The 12,945-nt window shown below is 46.8% G+C and overlaps 1 protein-coding gene across 4 annotated transcripts in view; it reads left to right on the forward strand.

Annotated features, from left to right (window-relative positions):
- LOC147706526 (alpha-2-macroglobulin-like protein 1) overlaps positions 1 to 12,945 on the forward strand; it is a 360,239-nt gene that overhangs the window by 272,529 nt on the left and 74,765 nt on the right. For all 4 annotated transcript variants that reach the window (XM_086932994.1, XM_086932995.1, XM_086932992.1 and 1 more), the window contains 3 exons: positions 6,443 to 6,494; positions 8,006 to 8,092; positions 8,934 to 9,110. In XM_086932994.1, the coding sequence (XP_086789120.1) occupies positions 6,443 to 6,494; positions 8,006 to 8,092; positions 8,934 to 9,110 (316 nt within the window). The remainder of the gene's footprint in view (positions 1 to 6,442; positions 6,495 to 8,005; positions 8,093 to 8,933; positions 9,111 to 12,945) is intronic.

A 12,945-nucleotide genomic window follows, 5' to 3' on the forward strand; every position in this document is an offset into this window, starting at 1 on the left:
TCGCGGGCGTGCTCACCATCTCCTGTCTCCTCTTTCTCTCCTTGGAAGCCTCATGCACTTCTCGCATACACACACACAGCCACAGCCCCTGCTTTTCGCACAAGCACGCACGCACACACACGAGCGCGCACACACAGAGACACGAGCACACACACAGACACACGAGTGCACATATACGTACACACACACACACATACAGCGACACCCAATCCCCGCCGCCACCCCCCAGCGGTGAGATGTTCCCCCCCCCCTCCTTCCTCGCACTCACCGGAGAGGTCGGCGCGGGCCCCGCCGAGCAGCAGGCGGTGAGCAGCAGCGGCGGCTCCATGGCGCGCGGTCCGTCCGTCCGTCTGACTCCCGGCGCGTGCCCCCTCTCAGCCTTCTATACAGCTGTGAAAGAGAACAAGGACCAGTGCATCCCTCCTATGCACTGAGCGAGTGCGCGCGTCCCCGCCCGCCGCGGAAAGAGTACGGACAATGACCTGGGTCTAATATCAGCTGCGCACGACCCGAGGACAGCGGGCAGACCAGGGCCATGGAAGTAGAACAAAGGCCGCGGGCCCGCCTGCGCTCGTTTATCGCTTTGTGTGAGCACAGAGGCAGTCTACGCTGCCAGGTAACAGTGAGTATTCCCAATATTCGGCGTTGCTTTCAGAGCCAAGCCAGGCTGAGAACCAGCGAACGGTGCAGGCGTCCTAGCCAAACATGGCGAGTCTGAGCAGAGCCGGCACCGAGGCTTGGATGATGAAAGCCGGAGCGCTTCCAAGGTACTGCGGCGCTGCCAGGAGTGGGGTGGGCTTGGGAGTGATCAGTGTGTGCTGCAACATTACCCGAGGTGCCCTGCGCCGGAGGGGAGGTAGCACGCCGGCAGGGGGTGCCCAGACACTCGTCTCCAGAGCTCGGGTGTCTTTTCGCAGCAGCTCAGGGCACTGCTTACACTTTTTATTTTCAGTGCGCACTTTGATTTTTTTCAGCAGCCCTGCATCCCTGTGCTATGGCAGTAGCCGCCGCATACACCGTGACATGTGCAGAGACGGCGCCAAGTCCACACTCACGAAACTCCTCACTGCAATGGGTATTATTTTTTATTTATTTATTTATTTAATGCGTTTTTCTATAGCACAGACTTTACCCGAAGGCCTCGGAGTGCTTCACAATAGGAACAGAACTGATACTTGAGGAGAAAATTACAAGTGAAGCAATTACAAAAGCAAACTTTGTTACATGAGGCAAAAGTGACAACTGTGAGCAAACAAATACAAGAGGTAGCAAACGGTACATTACAGGAGGAAAAAGTGACATGTGCAGGTTACAAAAGCGTACAAAGTACCAGTAGAGGTATAATACTGCAATGCAGACACTCAGTCAAGAATAAACATGTTTATCATCTGCCTGCCGTAGCTGTTTTAGAGGCACGAAGGTAGGATTAATAATGCTTTAATGCCCACAGGCCGCCTTCTGTCTCAAAGGAATGCTATACGTGGCAAATAAAAGTGCAATTTCTACCCAGTCTGCGTCCCAAAGTGAGCAATGAGCGCGGGCGTGGCTGTTAGATGAACGCGGTTATTTGGAAACTGCTGAAACAGTTAACAATATAGGACCTTTCAGCTTTTATTTATTCACCTATCCCCTGTTTCTTTTCCAGTGGCTGGCAGGTGGGACCGTTGGTTGATCTGATTATACACTTCATGTGTGTAACGTGTACTGTGCACGACAATATTTGGGGAAAGATAAGAGAGGGGAGTTTAGAAAACATCCAGGGAAGGTATTGTGTCTCTTGGGTTTGTATTGAAGAGGGGACTCGTTTTAGCAGGTGAAATGTAAACTGTGGGATTGTTGGGTTTAACAGGATGCCCCACCTCCGCCACTATCTGGGGTGCTGGGACAAACTGGAATTAGTTCATTTTACTGTCTGACATTACTGTCAACATGTTGCAATATCCAAGTTTATTCGGTTAAGTATGCTTCCAAAATCATTGACTTTATGCCTTAAAAACCGTTAAGGTTGTTAAGGTTGTGGAAAGCAACCTCCCCACACACATTAATCAAAAAGCATGTGCAATTCAAGAGGTCTCGCGTTTACGCAAGTTTAAGCTATTGGCATTGACACTGCCTTTTATTTATGTTTTAAAAACGAAAACAAAAATAAAAAGCATTGTTATTTGCAAAGTCAATAGCTCAAACTTGCGTAGATGCGAGACCTATTGCATTGCAAATGCTTGTTTATTGGTTGAGGGTGTCCTCCCACCACAGACATCAGGGAATATGGTGGTCTTTCATTCTTTTTCTGACACCTACTTTCTCTCTTTCCATCCCTTAGTCTATTGTAAGATGGTAGCCACTGTCTTGAATGTTCCCGCAAGTAGCCCAGTCTCTTCCTACAAGCGGGTCGGTGCGGAAAAACAGATGCAGATACCGTTATGTATTTTCATAAGGCAAAATGTCTGAGTCAGGACACAAAGTATTCCACACTCCACAGTCGTAAAATTTCCAAAGATTTAATAGGCAACGTGTTTCAACCAATTGGCCTTCCTCATGGCCTTGAAAACATATAGTGCACAATTTCCTTATTAAATATACCGTAAACAATAGACATAGAAAAAAACCTATGTTTTTTCTTGTGTTGTGGGATATCTTGCTCATACTGAGAATACTTTTGGGGAAGAGCAGGAGGTTCCCGGTAGGTTACGAAGCTGCGGATGCTGCTAGCCGTTTTGAGATGGATGTGTATTGCGAAAATTGTGCACAGTGCGGTCATTATTTTACCTTTGTTATGCAGTATGAACTGTTGTTGTCTCAGTTTCTAGACGTCGGGACGAAGACGCACAATTCATCATGTTGTGGCTAACACTTGTGTGATTGTTTGCCACTAGGCAGATGCTCCTGTCTGCTTGCATTTCCATTGAAAGGAACACTTAAGCCACTTGGTTGTCAAACCTGGGAAATGGTCGGAACAACGCGCGCTCATCCAAGCGTGTCTGACCAACGCATGCCTAACCACTCTTGCCTTAACCACGCATATGCCTTAACTACACATATATACATGGTTAAGGCAATGCGTGGCCTAGTTGCCGAGCAGCTGGGTGGAAGAGGAAGAAAGGAAGAGGAAGGACAATGGGGAATCGGCAGAGGACGTGGTGAGGTATGTGGGGCTGGGGCCTGGTTTTGGGGGAATGGTTCTTTGGAGTGGGGGAGGGTTTAGGACTCAGGGGGGGTTCGGTGTTGTTTGTAGTGCAGGGAGCAGTGTTAGGGTTCAGGGAATGGGGGGCTGTAGTTGACAGTTTTTTGGGCTCAGGGAGGGGGACTGGTGTCAGCGTAGTTTTTAGGGTGGAGCAGTTTTTAGGGCTAAGGCGGGGCAGGGGGAAAGGGACAGTTTACAGGGCAGGAGGCAGTTTTAGGCCTCAGGGCAAGGGGGGCTGAGTTGGGGTAGTTCAGCGATGTAGGGGCCAGTTTTTAGGGCTCAGGGCAGGGGGGCTGGGGTCGGGGTAGTTTTTGAGGTGTTGGGTTATTTTTTAGGGCCCAGGGCAGGGGGGAAAAGAGACAGTTTAGAAGGCAGAGGGCAGTTTTAGTCCGCGGGGGCAGGGTCTGGGTAGTTTAGGGATGTAGGGGACAGTTCTTAAGGCTCACAGCAGGGGGCTTGGGTCAGGGTAGTTTTTAGGCTGTGGGTTTAATTTTTAGGTCTCAGAGCAGCGAGAAAAAGGACCATTTTCACTGCAGGGGGCAAGGGTATGATTTTCAGAACGCATGTCCCTTTACCCACCATTTCCTTACCACGAAATTGCATGGTAAAGGCATGCATGGTAAAGACGCTGCCATGGTAGAGACTGCGTGGTACAGGCATGCGTTTTTCAGGCATGCGTTGTACCATCATACAACCGTTAAACCTGCATTTTGCCCTCTATGCTGCTGAAAGTTGATTGTACTTTGTGAGCACGTGTCCTGCCATGGTTGCAGTAAACGTGCGAACAAAGACAAATTATCCTATCCATTACGGCTTCACATGTAAATTATTTCCCCTTCATTTTCCCCATGTTTTATTTTACAGTAAAAAAGGAATACCTAGACGATGCGCGCATGCGCTTTAAATAGGACTAAAAATGTGCATTTATGAGTAATATGAGAACGACTCTTTTTTGTGACCATAAACGTGAGCTGCCTATATTCAGAATAACAGACGATTAATCAAGCTTACAAATGTTTTCCATGTCTATTATATGAACCAAACTCACATAGGCGTTTTCTATGTCTATTGTTTATGTTGCATTTTATAAGGAAATTGTGCACTATAAGTATTCAAGGCCGTGAGGAAAACGGATTGGTTGAACCTCGTTGCCTAATAAATCTTTGGAAACTTTAGACTGTGTAGTCCAGAATACTTTGTGTCCTGCCTGACACTTTTCCTTTTGAAAACACTCTGCATCTATCTGCAATCTGATAGCTGTCTTGGAATTATGAACAATAACAATCCAAGACTGGTGGCTAACACTATTAGATTTCCCAAATCCTGTTAATATTACGATGAAGCGATAAAACCAGAAGTTACATTATGATTTATGATGACAATATGATTTGAAAGACAAGTGTTCACTTGTTTCTGATTTTAAATGAAACCACTTGATGTATTTGTATTTACTTGATTACAACAACAATAAAGATAGTGTGTTCTATTTCTTTTATTTATCACTTCAGTAAGGTATTTCGTTTTTCAAATGAATATGTAACACCTTTATGGGATGGTTCTTTTGTGATATTCTAGCCATGGAAATCAAGAAGAGATAAAGAAGTAGTGTGAGAGAGGGAAAGAAAGAGATAGATTAAAGGAGAGAGAGAGAGAGACAGCAAGGGAAAGAGAAATAGTGAGAGGAAAAAGCTAGTGCTATGTGTCATGTATATCAATATGTCATTGTTTTGTTAGGTCTGTCAACATGTGGGATTTAGAATTGTTACACTCACTCACTCACTCACTCAGTTTGACATCACTTAAGGAGCATGGCAGGAGATTAAAATTTTACTCCGAGAACATAATATCAGAATGTGGCATTACTCTAGGAATATGATGCTAGCCTCTGGGCCAGATTCAGGACACTTAAGTCTGACTAATATCACACTATAAAACTGATGTCAAACTAGAATCCTTCTGAAAAACCTGACATCACGTCGTTTCTGAATCTGAGAACACAGACTCCAGTAACCTGCCTTCTGGCTGTAACTTTACTCCAGGAATCTGATGTCATACTAGGGCTTTTAATGGCGGCCTTACGTCTGTCTGGGCCCTCATATCCCTATTGGGGTGTAACATGGGTCCCTGCGGCAAAGATGGGGCCAGCTAGTCAGTGGTACTTTACTTGATCAAACGACTGTGTGTCTCTGAAGTGCATGCTGAGTGCTGACTAAGCATGGGCGAATTTTGCGGATCTCGCGTTCGCGAATTTTGCGGATTTGCGAATTCGCAATCCGCAAAATCCGCGAATTCCCGCGAATTTGCGTTTTTTTTTTTTTGTGTTCGCCCGTGTTTCTGCCAGTTCGCGAGGGTTTTTACAATTTCGCAATTTGCGAACTTACCTGTCGGGTCGCAAGTTTTGCGAACTTGTTGTTTCTACGTGTCCAGCCTGTTTGGGACACTCTTCTTCATCACTGCCACTCTCTGTCACCACTGCCACTCTCTGACTACTCATGCCACCCTCTGGCCCACCCATGCCACCCTCTGTTTCATCACCACACCCTCTGGTTGTCCAGTGTACATTATTTTCGGCAAAGCAAAGCACACCTTCCCTGCCTCAAGTGACCTGAATTAATTTGGGGCTGATTAATGTGTCACAGAATATTTTTTTAGCTGGCACCTGCTTCCTTAGTGCGCCCTGATTAGTGATCTTTTGCACTTGCTAAGTGCTTTCATTGTTGCAAAATTAGTTACAACACCTGCCCTGCCCCAACTGACAATAATGAATTAGGGGCTGATTAATGGATTTTAACTTCCAGCCTGGCTCCTGCTTGTCTCCCTTAGCTGTAATTCAGGACCTTTGTGGCATATGTGTAACTATTCTGAGGTTCAGAGCAGGGTCACATAATAGTTGCAACTGGCAACTGAACTCTGGAGGGGCCCCTCAGGAAGCACTACAGGAAATGGCTACTAATGATGAGCCTGAACTTTTGAACCTGGCAAGTAGTTTCAGTTTTGCTAAGATCGTATTTCTGCAATTTAGCACTTATTCGCGGGGCGCGAAATTGTACTGGGAAGCCGCGAACTCATGCGAACAGTGCGAGCAGTGCGAGCAAAATCCGCTGCTCGCGTATTTGCGGATTTTGCGGGAGATTCGCGAATCTCGCGGATTGCGGATTTCCCGAAAATCCGCAAAATCCGCGAGCGGAACGGATTTTCCGCCCATACCTAGTGCTGACTCACTTGGAAGTTCTCTGATTGTTGCCTCTTCTGTCTTTTCAGCCCGGTGGCGTCCTGCAGGAGAAGGCTCACAGCTCTCTCTTCTGTGCACAAGGTAAAGCTCTGACTGCCATTTTGTGGGAGGGGCATTTGGAAACTTCACCACCAGAACCAACTAAGATATAGAAGGCATGCTTGCTTTAGATGCAGCAGAGGGTCAGTCTCCTCCCTGGGAGAGACTAACGGAGACTGCCTCATTGAGAGGGAATGTAAACACTCAAAAGACGATGAGGAATGCTTGCAAATAGTGTAACCACTAGGAGATGCTTGGGGCAGCACTCCAACCAATCGTTTTCTGCCCACTATACCATCTTAGGTTAGATCCAGCCATATGCTCATCCACATTGGTTGTGCTCGAATACGAACAGTCCAGCCTGAACTTCCTAACCAGTGTCTCTCTGAACCGGAACACAGGCAACTAAAGCCCTTTTCGACGTAGTTGGGCCTCTTCAGTCGGAGGCAACTTAGAGACACGCCTGAGCATACACGTGGTCACTTAGGGTGTGACATCAAACATGCAAAGATGATGGGAGGAATAGCCTAACTACTGGAAATCATTTGTTTCCTTTTTAACCCACTGTGCCACCTCGGATTAGACCCAGTCATTCACAAATCACCCTTGATCCTGCTCCAGAAGGAACAGTGCAACCCAGACTGCCTAGCCAGTTCCTCTCTGAACAGGAACACACACAATCCAGCCTAGTTGTGCATCTTCAGTCAGATGCATCTCAGTTCCTGTGGCACAGTGAGCACAGAACCCATGTCTGGCATACCCTTGGCCACTTAGAGCGTTACATCAAAATACATAAAAGGTAATTGTAGGAATGTTTGCAAATAGTCTAACCACTGGCAATCACATATGGAAGCATTCCAGCCGGTCATGTTTTAGCCCGTTACTTTTACTCAGTTTGTGTTTAATGAGAGGAAATTATCAAAGACTGGGGTGAGCATGCTAGAGGCCGAACGAGTGATTGGGGGGGCCAATGGAAAAGTGAATCCACAGATTCATGGATGAGTAAGCGTTTTAATAGTTGGAACTGAATGCAATCTGAAAAGTTGAAACTCCTGCCCAAGATGGGCAGAGTAATCCATATTGTGAATGATCTGGACAGTAAAAACAGATGACCCACAGCTGCTGCATAGCATATGTAACAAACTAACAAGGATGGATCTTGGAGGGGACAATAAAGGGAAACAAACGTGGGGAACACAGTGGGTCACTTTCCTGGCAAGATACTGCTAGCAATGAACATGTCCAATACAATTTATAGTGTTTGCAGACCACCCAAAATTGGATCCATATTCCACTGATGAGACCCATTTCAGTCTTTGTGGCCCTTGAGACTTCTTTCCCACCAGCAAAACTCCACTGACTTTTGTTGATCTTTGAGTGCACATTTAAGAATGAGATGTTATGGTATAAGAAGTGCCTTTTGTGAATGAGCAGTTGTTTGTTAAATTGAAACAGAATGGGAAAAAGAGACATGGCGTTAGGTTTCTACTTTCAAAGGTTTCTAGCCTCTACCAGTGATATGATATTGCTGTTTCTTGATGTTTTTCCTCTAGGAGATGGTGAGGTTTCAGAGTTGGTCTCTCTGGAGCTCCCGGAGAACATTCTGAAGGATTCAGAGCGAGCGCATGTATCTGCCCTGGGTAGGAAAGACTATCCTTATCTTGACTTGCCTTTTTGCTGAACTTTATGTATATTGAATCACTTCTTGTACCAATATCCTATTTCTTTGTATTCCATCATGATTCAATATATTCTCCCACGGTTCATTGCAGGAAGTATTAGTTTGTTGCAACACTTCCAACGTTAGAAATTCTCTTGGCGGTTCACTACATCCAGATGTATTTTCTGCGCCACTTCCTGCTTCATTGCATCCCTTTGTGTCTCAATAGAGAATTTCCTGATATGCTGATTTGTTGCCTCATTTCTTGCCCCATCGCCTTGCTTCATGGCTCATTGCATTGGCTAATGGTTCAGTGCCACCTTCCTTTCCTTTATGCCACTCCTCCCTTTTTTATACCTCCCTCCCTCCTCTCATTTTGCCAGCAGTTCAACTTTTGCTTCCTCCTTTTCCCTTCCTTACTCCCTTCTATTTGTCTGTTTTTTTAATCCAACTTTTGTTTCCTATTCCCACACACACACTTCACTCTTCTCTTCACCACCACATTTGTTCTCTTTCACACCCTTCTTCCCTCTTGATTGTTTTCTTTCACTCCCTTTCGTTCTTTTCCACTCTTTCGCCTTCTTCACTTCTTTCCCCATTCCCTCTCTCATCTCTTCTGTTCGTGTTTCTCATTCCCTTTCTTTATGATTCATGTGTTCCCTCCTTTATCAATCTCATAAACATTGAAGTACATTACATCTTTAGTGCCATAGGTTTGTTCCGTAAACCTTTACATTGGTGTTACTAACTGTGAGCTTGTGTTCAGTGCTGTTGTATGTGTGCGTCCATTCTCATCACTGCACTGCCCCTATTCTGTATAGGTGACATCATGGGCACTGCCCTGCAGAACATCGACAAACTCCTGGCCATGCCCTATGGCTGTGGCGAGCAGAACATGGTCAAGTTTGCCCCCAATATCTACATCATGCAGTACCTAACGAGGACCAATCAGATGACACCGGAGATTAAAGAAAAGGCAGAGGAGTACCTGAAGAGCGGTGAGTGCAGAATGGCTGATATAAATGTGTCATTGTTTCTTGTAAAGGGCATCTCTTAGGGCGTGGGCATTATTTTGCTTCGGGTGGGCATCCTAGGTAAAGGTGACCATTCCTGACCCTAGACTTTTGATTGTGATACAGCAGCATGTACGGCACCTTCTGAGCAGTAATGGCAATGGTGCACGTTAGTCCTTAAAGAAAGGGACAGGTGTTATTAAGGGAACCAATCCATGCATTCAATAAATGCAGTTGGTATTGGGTGTACACACTTTGTTGTGGGGAATACAGTTTGCCCAAAAAAAAAAGGTGTTTTTTGGCAAAGCAGATTGTGTTTTGACTGGAAATGTAAAGCTGATTTTGGAAATAAAATGTTTGCTTAGCCAGGGATCTACAGTACACTTATTTGTGTTGTAATTCCTGCTAACTTGGGGGTACTTTTTAGGTTTCGCTGGGGGGGCGGAGCCGTTAGGCTCCTCCTCCAGAGAAATCTGTAGTTTCTAGTATGGGTGACTTGAACACGCCCCTCTGCTTCATTGGCTAGCTCCATAAATGGAGGCTAGCCATTGGAACAGAGAGGCGTCCGTCAATGCCGGACCAGACACGGGGGCGTTCCCGAGATTCTTTGGCTTTTGCCGACGTCACGCGACGCCGGGAACGCCCCCGAGTCTCCTCCGGCCGGCCGTGCTGCTGCTGTCCTGGGCATGTTTTTCCCCGGCACGTTTCCCGCCTCCCTCCCGCCGTTCGTGTTCTCTCCCGCCCCCCTCCCCCCTCACGCCCCCTGTGTCCTCTCCCGCCCCCTCCCGCCGTCCGTTTTAATTTATATTCACTCAATGTACACTTATCTGCCGGGATCCACCATTCTCGGTCTTACTTTGCGTGCTAATTACCCTTGTTTCAGATGTGTTCATGCATTTCCACCCATATATTTTTAGCTGCCTACATATAATGTTGTATTTCTTTTTTGCGAGGCATACACCATGCTCCACTGTACGCTTTTCCTTACAGCGTTTGGAATGTTACTTCATACTTACCCCTAAAATACATAACGACTGCGTGACTCTGTTCCACTTGCCCCTTTCTCACCCGTTCCTACACAAAAAGCAGTTGAGTTGTTTTTCCGGGCGCTTTTTCAAAGGTTTATCATTTTGTTGCGTCTTCGCCCCACCTCCCGGCACGTTTCCCGCCTCCCTCCCGCCGTTCGTGTTCTCTCCCGCCCCCCTCCCCCCTCACGCCCCCTGTGTCCTCTCCCGCCCCCTCCCGCCGTCCGTTTTAATTTATATTCACTCAATGTACACTTATCTGCCGGGATCCATGATTCTCGGTCTTACTTTGCGTGCTAATTACCCTTGTTTCAGATGTGTTCATGCATTTCCACCCATATATTTTTAGCTGCCTACATATAATGTTGTATTTTTTTTTTGCGAGGCATACACCATGCTCCACTGTACGCTTTTCCTTACAGCGTTTGGAATGTTACTTCATACTTACCCCTAAAATACATAACGACTGCGTGACTCTGTTCCACTTGCCCCTTTCTCACCCGTTCCTACACAAAAAGCAGTTGAGTTGTTTTTCCGGGCGCTTTTTCAAAGGTTTATCATTTTGTTGCGTCTTCGCCCCACCTCTGATTTTCAAAAGTCTTCACACGTCCGCTGTCAAAGCAATTGAGGAAAACTGAGAGGATCCGGCCCTGCAGCAACTTTCCACATTTCACCTTTTATCAAGCAGGCCTTTGTCCTCCCTCTCCCCTGATGTTGCCTGTGTTACTTGAAGATATGCCTCCGGGTCACGGGGTTAAAAGGGGGCTTGAAGGGAGATCATATTGGGCTTGCTTTACACAGGCACCTAGCATTAGACACAAGGCCCAATAGAAGAAAGATATACTACTCCTGTTTGATGAGCACCGGGGCAATAAATTCATTAATCATCATTTTATGCCTCATCAAACACTTTCCAAGTTCCTCCATGGGAGTTATACAAATTAGCCACTGAAAAGGCAGTAATTTTAGTTTAGCGAGGTAAGTGGTTTTTGATTGCCTTCCTGAACAATGCTTCCCTTGACAGCCTAATAAATCAGTGCTTTCTGAGGCCGAGGCGCAGCGAGTGTGAACAATAACTCGCCAGAGTTTCTTCTCTGAATTCGGCCCAGAGGCCCGGTGAGGACGGGCCCGGATCAAAGCTGTCGCTTTATTGCCGGGCAAGGCTTTCTTTGAGAAGAATAACTATTATTTTGAGGGAGAGGGCAGCGAGAAGGTCAGCATGTGTGAGATAAGTGGAAGGGGGTGGGGTCAGGGCGCGGTGGTGGGTGAGGGAGGAGAGAGCGCGCGATTGGTCGGTATGTGGCAAAAGGGACGATTACATGTCACACAGACCCTTACTCGGATAGGGGGAAGAGTGTGGCATTTTAATTAGGGCTGGGCTCGTTCGGAAAATGTAGCCTTATTGACAATCCAATCATCCTTCTGGGGATATGTTCAACACATCGATTCAACGTAACAAACTAATGGGCACGTGCGTGAGCACTCCAGTCACAGAGACACACACAAACCATTTACACGCGGAGGCACGCACAAATATACAAAGACAAATACACATGAACACATAAACACATGCGAACACATCCAGTAAGCGTACCAATACATACACAGAGTCAGGCGCGCAACACCCATTGGGCTCACCGGGCTTCAGCCCCCCCCGTCGCCTCCTCTGCCCGGGCTAAGATTACACGCACTGAAATGGTGCAAGATAGCATCCGATCGGAGAATGATTTTTTTAATGCTTTCTGAGAGGCCCAGCAGCCCGAGCCAGCCAGCCTCTGCTTCAGTGAGTGACCTCCTGCCCCCACCTCTTGTTTTCCTTTACGGTGGCGCCGCGAGGTGAAATCCTTGCCTGAAGGCAGGGATTTCACCTAAGCACTTGATCGCTTGTGAGCATGGGGTGTGAAGTGCACAGCAGGGGGAAAGGGCTGGCCAGTTAAGGTGATGCTTTTCCTTTGTAAAGGAATTTCTGCTGGTCATAGCCCATGGGGTGCTGTCTGTGCACTTGTATAGATGTGTATTTCATACAAGTGCGCAGACAGCAACCCCTGGGCTATGACGCCAGCAGGAATTAATTTACAAAGGAAAAGCATCACCTGCACTGGCTATCCCTTTGCCCCTGATGTCTGTGTACTTGGATGGAATTCACATCCAAGGCGCTGCTCGCCAGATAAATGGTGAACAGGGCCATGGATCTTTCTATTTTCGCATCCAAGGGCACCAGGGAAGAAGCAGAGGAGGCCCATGCAAGGAGAATCCAGGAGCCATTTGACCCCCACCTATCTACTCTGAGACCTTCGAGGGGCTGGATGCCAGGACACAGTGCTGCTGATCAGCCAGCCTCCACAGTATAGTATCAGAGGAGCAGGCAGCAGTTTTTATTTATTTATTTAGTCCCAGTAACTTTAATGCATTTTTCAGTACAGCATTACCTACTGCCTGCATGTCTAGGTTACTTTGAATGTTGTTCTTGACTTACATACATAGAAACGTCAAAGAGGACAGTCCCCTCCAAATATGCAAATGTAGTGTAAGTTTGTAGTGTTCATTTTTTTTTTTGTGGTGGTAGTGGGTAATTTTAGAGTTCAGGGTGGGTGTGGGTTTTAGGGTGCCAGTGAGTAATTTTATGGTTCAGGGTGGGTTACGGATTGGGGTGCCAGGGGGTAATTTTAGGGTTCTGAGCGGGTATGGGTTTTGGGGTTCCAGGGGGCAATTTTAGGGTTCAAGGTGAGTATGGGCTTTGGGGTGCCAGGGGACATTTTAGGGTTCAGCGTGGGTATGTGTTTTGGTGTGCCAGG

This window comes from Lissotriton vulgaris, chromosome 7 (assembly GCF_964263255.1).
Source record: "Lissotriton vulgaris chromosome 7, aLisVul1.2, whole genome shotgun sequence".
Classification (NCBI taxonomy): Eukaryota; Metazoa; Chordata; class Amphibia; order Caudata; family Salamandridae; genus Lissotriton; species Lissotriton vulgaris.